The sequence below is a fragment of the Tursiops truncatus genome, chromosome 6 (genome assembly GCF_011762595.2).
Source record: "Tursiops truncatus isolate mTurTru1 chromosome 6, mTurTru1.mat.Y, whole genome shotgun sequence".
Classification (NCBI taxonomy): domain Eukaryota; kingdom Metazoa; phylum Chordata; class Mammalia; order Artiodactyla; family Delphinidae; genus Tursiops; species Tursiops truncatus.
The window spans coordinates 51811823-51822010 of record NC_047039.1 but is presented as its reverse complement, the minus strand read 5'-3'; the positions used below and the strand labels follow the sequence as shown (position 1 = coordinate 51822010).

The window sequence follows — 10188 nt, the reverse complement described above, 5'->3', positions numbered from 1 at the left end:
TGAAGCCCTTTACCTGCATTCCCAAGTATGACTGTTCATTCCTGAGGAAAAAAGCACTGGTGCTACTGAGTTTCAAGCTGAACATTTTTCATGGAACGTCGGTTTTTACTTGAAAGAATAACTGACAAACTTTCATTTTTCAGACATGGGTATCTGGCAAACATTTTCTCAAAATGAATGAAGTGAACCTGTCACCTTAAGGAAAATCACTGACATTGTGGTTACCAATAACAAAACTCAAGTTTTTACATGAAAATTAGGATTTTACAAAATGTAATGTGTCATTATGAGCTTAACAGTTTTCTAGTACTTACTTTTCTGACCAGATCAGTGGTAATATTAGTTTAAAATTTTTAATTTAATCTAATTTTATCTTATTTTTATCGAATGAAATGTGTAACACTTGGAAGATCTGTGTTACTCCAATAGTTTCCAAATGACTAATGAATGATGTCACAAAATCATGTATGGGTGAAGAGAACTTTCCAAAGTGAAAAAGAGACCAATGGCTTTTAATGTAACACAGTAGGAAAAGTTCCTTGGTATTGTTTCCGGTTCTACAATGCAACTAAACTTTCAGAAACCATAACTTGTTGAGATTTTTATATTATCAAAGAATATCCACAGGCACTTGAAAAGACTATTAAAATATTCTTCCTTTTTCCAATTCCATTATTTGCATGAGACCAGATTTTTCTAGATACTTCAGCCAAAATAACAATGCAACAGATTGAGTGTAGAAGAGTATCAGGACCCAACTTTCTTTTGTAAAGGCAGATATTAGAACTTTGAAAAAAATGTAAAATCATGGATCTCTAAATAAAAATACATTATTTATGTTAGCATGCAATAGGTTTATTATTGGTATGTTTAAATGAATTAATAAATAAGCATTTAAAATACTCAGTTTTAATTTCTAATATAGTCAATATTGATAAAGACTATTTACATAAGCAAAAACTCCTTGGGGCCTGTAATAATTTTTATGAATACAAAGGAGTTCTGAGACCAAAAAGCTTGAGAATTATAATTTATCATCACTGAGAAAGCACAACTATTTTAAATGCTGCTTTGAATCAGAGCAAAGGAAATTGAAAAAGGAACAAGAATAAAGTTTTATAATCCTTTAAGGTTTGTCAGCATGCAACAATTTGCTTTCATTTACCAATGCAGCAAAGTTTATAGTTTTATCTGAAACTCTATCAAGTTGTTTAACTTATCTGTTAATTCAGAGTATTTATCAACATTACTTTTCTGGTAATAAAAATTTAAGAAGGGATTTTTAAAATAAAGTTAAGCCCCTATCTTTCAATCTCAGTTTCTATACCTTCATTGTTTCTAAGACATACTGATTTGTCTTTTCAGATATTTTTGACCAATTTATACCCACTAATATACATGTCTCTGTTCTCACTTCTCGCATATACAAGTAAAGCAATTAGTTGAGACTTAGGAAATTTGTCAATAAAAAGCTACCCACATACTCTTAGACTGTAACTCCATAACAGCAAAGGCTCTAGGTAATTTAATACCCCTAGATCTAAAACAATGCCTAGATATATACTCTCTGCATTTTATTTTATGTAAATTATTCCACAAAGAAAAAATAGTTCCATAAAATACTGTCTGGCACAATAAATGTTAAATAAACGGGGTGACTGAATCCAGCCAGTTGGGTCATCTCTAAACAAATATGCCTAACAAGAAATACTGCATTTGTCAATTTCAACCCTACTATGTATACCCAGTTTTTCTTGAATATATAAACAATTTTGAGATTATAACAGAACAAAATCCTAAGGCTATTATGTATGAATCATTATCCAAATTGCATGAAACTAAACAAAGTGGCCTGCCACACTGATAGTGCTGAAATCTAGAATTTGGGTTGATTTTAATAAATACAGAAGTGGGGGAGAAGAACAGTCCTATGTTTTTAAAAAATATTTATTTAAAAATAAGATTTCTAAAAATACAGTACATAATACATTTCAAGAGAAGTAAAAACTCCACAATTTAAATTAAAAACAATCTGCAAAGAAAACAGAAATATTACATGAATAAAACTAAATCGTTAAAATAAATTAAAAACAAAACACCGTTCTTAAGCTAGATACATGGTTTGTTTTTCATTTTAAGAACCAGTGTCGACTTTTCATTTAAACAAGTATATCTCAGATACATACATGCCTCCCACCTGTCATTTTCCTCCCTCTTCTCAATCTATTCTCATATCCCTCAACTACCATTTTCCTTATTACCTTTAGCACAAGAAATGTCAGTGAAGATTTTTCTTTAAATGCTCTTAGGGTAACTGACAAGGTAAAACAGACATGCAGCAAAACAGCACTCAGATTTAAACATATGCACTGAATGAAAAAATGCCTGATAAATGTAAAAACAGGATCGTCATATGGCACTTGGAACATACCGCTATTAAAATAAAAGTCTTTTATTTTAGGGATATAATATTAGACACCATTGAGGTTGACACAAAATTTTAGGAGCCTTGAAATATCACAAATTTTGCCTATTCATTAAACTTGCCAGTCACATTTTAAAAAGACTAATTCCAGGGACATAAAGCTCCTACAAGCAACATCATCTACGCTCAGTTCTCCCAAAAGCCTATTCCATTCCCCCAGGTTAGACCTGCAACTGATTTGTCTGAGTATCTCCAATTGTGGAGAAACTTCTTCCTATTGTATCATTTAGTCGCTTTATTGTACCTATGCTAAAGTAGATATTTCTTTTTAATATTCGTCTCTGGAGGAGAGCAGATAGTTGTGAATCTTCTACTATCCAATAACTTGAACAAATAACTGCATTCAGCCACATTAATTTAAGTAACACATAAACAAGCTGAGTAACTCAGAACTGATATTGTCACAACAAAATCTAGAAAATATATTGTTGACAGAGAGAGACAATGTTGTCTCTTCCCATTTTGCTTTTAAATTTTGTCTTTACCCCTAAAATTATGTACATCTGTATTTCTACATATCATTCAAATGATCCTAAGTCACATCTCACACTAGTTTGACTTGATTTTTTTCCATTCAGAATTCACTGCAAAACCATATACTGTATCTACATTCAAAGACAGAGTGATTTTAGTTGATTGAAAACTATGCAAAACATTCTCAAATGTGATTGTCTACTTTTCCAGTACATACACACAGTTATCTTCTTGCCAAAATTTTTAATCATTTCAGCTACAGTTTTTTTAAGGACACTAAATGAGTGTTTTAGAAGTCTGTGGAAAAAAATAGGGAACCAGGATAGTACACATAGCAGTATTACATTTGGACAACTACTTCTAAAGGATGTTCTCTCCCATTTTTTGTAAAATGAATCACTAAGCAGAATTAGTTTTAAAAATACTCTTAACTCTAACTTATGTAAAGTGAGTAACAACATCCAGGCTTTTTTTTGGGTAAAGTTCAATTTTCGTTTTGCTTTTAAATCAAAGTTTTGCATTTCCTCTTGGGCAAGAGTGTGTGTGTGCATACATATATCACATATGCGTATATTTTTAAAACGTTCTTTAATTTTATCTTTATTCACAAAACAGACAAATGGCAATTATCATTCTTTAATACCACTAAGGATTACACACACACACACACGCACGCACACACACACACACACACCTACACACACACAGATGCAAAATTCTTCATCTGTAATCAGAATGGGCCCTTAACTTCTCCTTTTAGCATTTTGCTTTAGCATTTATTAAAAGGGCCCAACAAGCTACAGAGTTCATCTGTAGAGATTAGACTTATTATTTCTCATTTATTCCTGCAGAATAAAACAAAAAAATCTTGTGTAAAGTGTTTCAATTATCTTTTTAAGTTCGACCTATTAAACTACTTTTTAAAGTAGCCAATCTATACGAAAATACAAAATTAAAGACCATATTAAGTAAAAAAAAAACCTCTTTTTTTTTTTACTTTACTTTCTAAGCAAAAAAGAAAAAAACAGACCAAGTGAGAGACATTTAAAGCCAACTAAATTGAGGCAGCAGTGTGCAAAAACTAAGATCTATTAATCAAAATTGTTCTTAGTGACATTAAATTCTACTTTATAAATACAAGGATGTGAGAAGAAAACTCAGTGAACCAAAAAGAAAATTAACTCTTTGGTACGGGAATTAAAAATGTCACTCAATGCTAAAGTGAGTAGCACCAGGATGTCTTAGCTGTTGAGGCTGTGAAACACTAACTTCAGGCACCAGTAGTTCCAATGTCACCCGACACACCCTGGCAAGAACACCGAGTGTGCAATATGCAGACTAGCTCTCCCTTTACTTGACAGCCTACCCAGGTAAACCCTTATTTAGTCAACAGACAAGCAAAACCACAAAAACACCACCTTACATTGCTACTGTTTTGTCCATATCTCTGTTTAGATATAAAGCTATCAATACCCAAAAGATCAGAGTGTTGAACAACTGTGGTAAGCACCACATTACATGTTACAGGGATTCAAAATACCAATAGCTACGGAGACCCTCAAGATATGAAAAACTGAAATAGTCCAAATTTTAAAGTGAAAAGCACCCTTTATATACAAACTGTTGATTTTCCCTCTGTTGACAGACTTTACTACAATACTTAGTATATCCTTTCTCTGCAAGAGGAGACTTATAAAAAGGTCCCAGCTTTTTCAATCAAACCTTGGGCAACCTATTCATTTCTGCTTGGCATTAAGTAGCTGTACTTTTGCATAAAGTACAGTGTAAGTGTACTTACACTGTAAGTGTACACTGTACACTTCCGATATTTAAAATTCAAAATAATTTCTTAAAGGCATCTGACTAGCTGACAAGAATCAGCAATATACACTCCTTGGATAAAATAACTCAAACTAAACGCTTACACGCATCAACAACTCTTACAGTGAAACAGTGTCAACAAGAGATAAGGCTAAAATGATTGTAGCAGAGGAATTCTCTGACGTCACAGATTCTGTATCCAGTAAACCCTTCTGCTGAGATGCTGATTATACATGCTCTGTCTAGCCTTCTCTCCATCTTAATACTCTCTTTATCTAATTCTGGCTACTCACTACTCATTTGTACCTGTCCTCTATGGTAGACAAGGGAAAAAGGAAATAATAGTAGTAAAAAAAATAATAATAGAAAATACCAATGACATAAGGATAAACACCATTACTATTTCTGTTTCAAATTAGCACTAGCAGGCAGTATTACAATATCTGAAGAACAGACAAAAATGTAGTAAATTTTGTTGTTAAAAATTGCACAATGATAATGAAAGGAGACATCAGAGAAAACACTTCCTGAAGTTAAACCATCATCATCCTAAATGCAGCTGAAATGCTAAATACTGATTGATATACATAAGAACAACATTAGTTCAAAATACTTCAAGCAAGTTGGTTCTATTACTTTCTCACATTCTGCTGAAGAATATTCTAGAATTCAATTGAGAATGGCTAAATTCAGAGCATAATGAAATTTGTGATTTACAGAGAAATTCAGAGGATTCTTAGGATCGAAAGTAACAAATGTGGACATTAAATAATACACTCATTCATTTGTTAATTATATGGTTACTAATACTAGCAAGTAGAACATACTAAATGTACATGACTTACTAACTACATTTGCCAGTACTTATATTTTTGAAAGCAACAGCAGTAGAATTGGGTAAAAAATCTAATACTTATATCTATTAATAAATTATTTAATGTTTGTAAGTGTAAACTGTACCAAGTAAATTCTAGATATATCTACATATATAGAGGTCATGTCAAAAACTTATTTAATGAAGCAGCAATAGTTTAGTAAACTTGAGCTAAGTAGTCTATTCATACATGAAGCACAAGGGAAGTAGACACTAGAGAAAAGTCCAGGGAAAGACTAGTAGCTCTGTTAATATTAATACCATTGTAAACTAGAGCTGGATACATTGTGATTTTATACCAACATATGTGAGAACATTCAAACTGCTCCATTATCTAACACATAGAAAGGTATGTGGTTATAATCAAAACTACTTCATACTTCCTGGGTGGAGGTGTTGCCCTAACTCAAGTCTTTATGATGAGCATTAATACACCCTTTTGGGTGACACACCTTCAACTAATTATTTGTAGGAAAGTGACTTGAAAAAGCCTGATGAAGAACAGTTATAACTAGCCGCCATCCTTAGAGAAAAATACCTCTAAGCATTAGCAAACATTCACTGATGTTCATTCTGACAGAAGTTTTAACTTAGCTGTTACACTAAACTTTATGCTTATGTTCTCTATTTCTATTACTTAAAAGTAAACTATGCTTTCTTCTGTTCAAAGACATTAACATATTAATATTTTAAGTATATCTACCTCTTATGTTAACCACAAATATTTTTAATACAACTCTGAAGCAAAATAGTATTTTTTTCACAATGGAACATCAGCTAACAATATTTTTACAATTCTGAACTCAGTCACTTTTTGCCTACAATCTTGAGCCCATAAACATTTTTGATTGCAGAAAAGAAGAGCAACAAATATAATTGTTCAAGAGGTGCAATTTATAACAAGTACTTAACAACTACTTTCATTTCCAGAAGTCCAATTAATGACTTTGCTGAACGTAAAACATCCTTTAAAATACATTTCGCTTAAAATGAAATGAAATGTTTATAACGAAATACTTCATCCAATATACAGATTACATCAGTAATCTCACTGCTTATAATTATTTTCTAATGCTCAACATCATTAGTTATTTTCAGGGTTATCCAGAATATATAATAAATTGGCTGCTAAAGCTACAGCTCTAACTCACAGCAGGAAAGTTAAAAAGAATGAAGAGAAGTATAGAAAGAATTATTAATCTCATTATTTTAATGCAATTGAATCAGTTAAAAAAATCATTCCAAAACTGGGATTAAAAAACTGAATGTTTTTTTTTAGATATTCAGTAAAACACATTAGACACTGGCTTGCCATTGTAACTATGATAAATTTGTTTTGTAATAAATTGGTAATTTTAAGGTAATGACTTTTTAATTCTAAGGACTTAATTTGCCAAAATAAGGTTCAAAATAAAATTCATGAAATGGTTTATATTTGTTTATCCTGATCTGATATAAATTTGTCTGATAGTAAAAAATATAATATGAATATACATAAATGAAGCAAAGTAGTCATATATGTATGAACCAGACATCAGAATCATAAAATAGGAACACATTAATTTTCATAAAACCTTACATTTTTGTACATAGACTTCCCTTAAGTTTGTACCTCTGAAATGTTCAGAATTTGGGTATACATTTCATTTGGGCAACAAATCTCTAGAGCCAGTATAATTACATCAATTAGCCAAAAGAGGGCGCAGAGAGCACACTAGAGTTTATGGACTCCCCAGGAAAGTGCCAGGTGTTCTCTCTCAAGTTGTCTAACAAGAATCATAAAAGCCAGTTAGGTGTGCTAACTCTGAAATACTGAAAGTTACAGCATAAGTATATATAGATATACTTTATATAGATTCCTACATAAATATATTGATATGTAGCATTTCTACCATTCAAACAAAAATAAATATATGCCTTGCCTAGTGCATTAGTTTGTATTCCAGTAATTTAGAGAAATCAGGTACAGAAGGATCAGGGAAGGTAAAGAGAAAGGTGGGAAGAGGTGCCCTAGAAGTGGGGAACCTAAGAAAACCAAGACCAGAAACCGTTAGAGTGGGAAAGAGACCACCTCTTGATTCTCATTACTGAGACAGAGGTTGGCACTCAGTACCTCCCTGGTACCTTTCAAGGTAGCTACTGCTACCATATGAAGTATAAATTCGTCCATAAAGCTCTTTAGGGGGTCTTCACTTGGCTTTGCTGTTTTCTCAATGTCCTTATTTGAAAGGAATGTATACAGCATAAGGCATCTGACTGACATCTATCTACATTATCTGTACATTACTCCTTATAACAGTTCAGTCACCAGGCCAAATTTGGTCAAAACCCAACCCATCTGCCTGGAATGAATATATGTACTAATTTTGTGGTTCATTAAGCTCTATAAATATACTTCTTATATTAAATTTACTATGAATCTTATCAGCACCAATAAATATTTCCATCTGCCACTAAGTTTTTAAATAATAAAGCACTGTAATCAGAACATGAAAGACATGGTACTTGTATCTCTGAGTAGACCTTATTCTATTATTTTAGGAGATATTTATAATTTCTAAAAAATAACCACAGTATAGTTAACTAGCTGACAATGGTAACCTTCTGTTTCATGATTTCTCAGGTATGACTCCTTACTACCAAAACTAACCAAAAAGAAAATATTGATATGCTCCAAGAACACTAGATACCCCTTAATCCTCTCTTCAAGGGAAAGGCTGAGTACATAATTAGTTTTTTAAAGATATATGGATTTTGCAGTATTCTAATGGAAAAAAATTTTTAACTGAATTTTTTTCAAACCATGCTAAATTTTTTCTCACACAAATATTCTATGCTTTCCAAGAGACCATCACAATTAGCAATTTAAATTTGTATAAGGCTAATAATGAATATAGATTATATTTTCTCATTTTAAGGTCATTTCCTAACATTGGCTACTAAAAATGGTCTCTCAATCCAGATTATAGTTGGTCAATTAAAATTTAATTTCAATCTGGGTGATTACAGGTACACAAAAGTTACTTTTACTAGTAACTTCCTATAAATAAAATTTCAATATTAGTTGGCCAATATCTATTACATAAAAACCTTCAAGGTGTAATTTTAGATCTACTAGTAGGTAAACAAAAGTAAAAAGTATACATATATTTTTTTAAAGCACAATATTCTTCTTTATACTATACATTATATATTATCTAGTTATATTAGCTTTTTTTCTTTTTTGCGGTATGCGGGCCTCTCACTGTTGTGGCCTCTCCCGTTGCGGAGCACAGGCTCCGGAAGCGCAGGCCCAGCGGCCATGGCTCACGGGCCCAGCCGCTCCGCGGCATGTGGGATCTTCCCGGACCGGGGCACGAACCCGTGTCCCCTGCATCAGCATGCGGACCCTCAACCACTGCGCCACCAGGGGAGCCCTATACTAGCATTTTAAAAACATGTGCATTCTAACATAACTACACTAGAAAAGGTATCAGTGGAATTATTGCAAATTCTTTACCCTTTTTGCTAATAAAAATCTTAGGGTAAAATAGGAACACATGCCTGTTTGGTCAAAAATTTCCCCTTGGAGCAAATATTTTAACAAAAACCAATAATTACAACAGTACAGGGGAAAGAAATGGGAAAGTTAATGTGAAAAAAATTAATCTTTCCTTTAAAATAAGGTAGGTAGTTGGTGTTTTACTTTAGTGGTGTTTTTGGTGGTGACAAAAAAAAAAACATTAGAAATCTACTTCTAAGAAAACACTGTCCTTTTTGTTGCTGTTTTTGTTTTGTTGTTCAATCCTATATGCTAAATTTTAAAAAATCTTGCAGCACATACAAAAGGAAGTATAACATAAAATTGTATTTGAAAAAGAAAATTTACATATAAGGCGTATCAACTTTTGTAAAACCTAAAGAATGAAATTCAGATTTGGTTAGTACTGCTTAAGGGTGAAAATTTTAAATAAACATCCGAAGTTTCCCATAAAGTAAAATCTGTAACACTGTCAGTACTAAAAGAAATTATGTACAATTACTTCATCCCAATCACTGCCTTTTGAGTTTAATAACAAAAGCATTTAAAGAAATCCCTGTGGAAAGCTAATTTGAAAGTAAACATGCTTTAAAACTTAAATATAGATCATGTATTAGTCCCACAACAGGATCAAGATCACTATTAAAATAAAGCCTGGGGCACATTATGATGCTTAAGATTGGTGGGTGGATTTTAATTGACTTGAAGACTGTCATAGTTCTATTATCAGAAAACCTGTAACGCATTTCCAGCATGGAGGACCCATCTGTGCCCACCATCCATCTGTTTAGACGTGATTGGCAAAGTGGTAGGGAACTCGCAGTGGTTGCCTCTGCCTGAAAGGAATAAACCACAGGATCTTCCAACGAGTGCCAAAAACTTCTGAGAAGGTCTGCTGCCATGGCTTTCGGGGCCTCGATCTACAGAAGACAGCATTATTAGTGAAAGACAGCACTCCCATGGTGCACTTCAGTCAGCTAAAACAATACAGGTTGGCTGGGGATCCATTACTGG

At 32.6% G+C, this 10188-nt stretch overlaps 1 protein-coding gene across 4 annotated transcripts in view; it reads right to left on the bottom strand.

Moving 5' to 3' along the window:
- Positions 1-1929: 1929 nt before the first annotated feature.
- The window catches only part of ZDHHC21 (zDHHC palmitoyltransferase 21), a 76767-nt gene continuing 68508 nt past the window's right edge, over positions 1930-10188 (bottom strand). For 3 of the 4 annotated variants that reach the window (XM_033858084.2, XM_033858085.2, XM_033858086.2), the window contains one exon: positions 1930-10094. In XM_033858084.2, coding sequence (XP_033713975.1) covers positions 9962-10094 — 133 coding nt within the window. In that variant the 3' untranslated portion in view covers positions 1930-9961. The remainder of the gene's footprint in view (positions 10095-10188) is intronic. The other variant, XR_002176327.3, reaches the window with a different exon arrangement.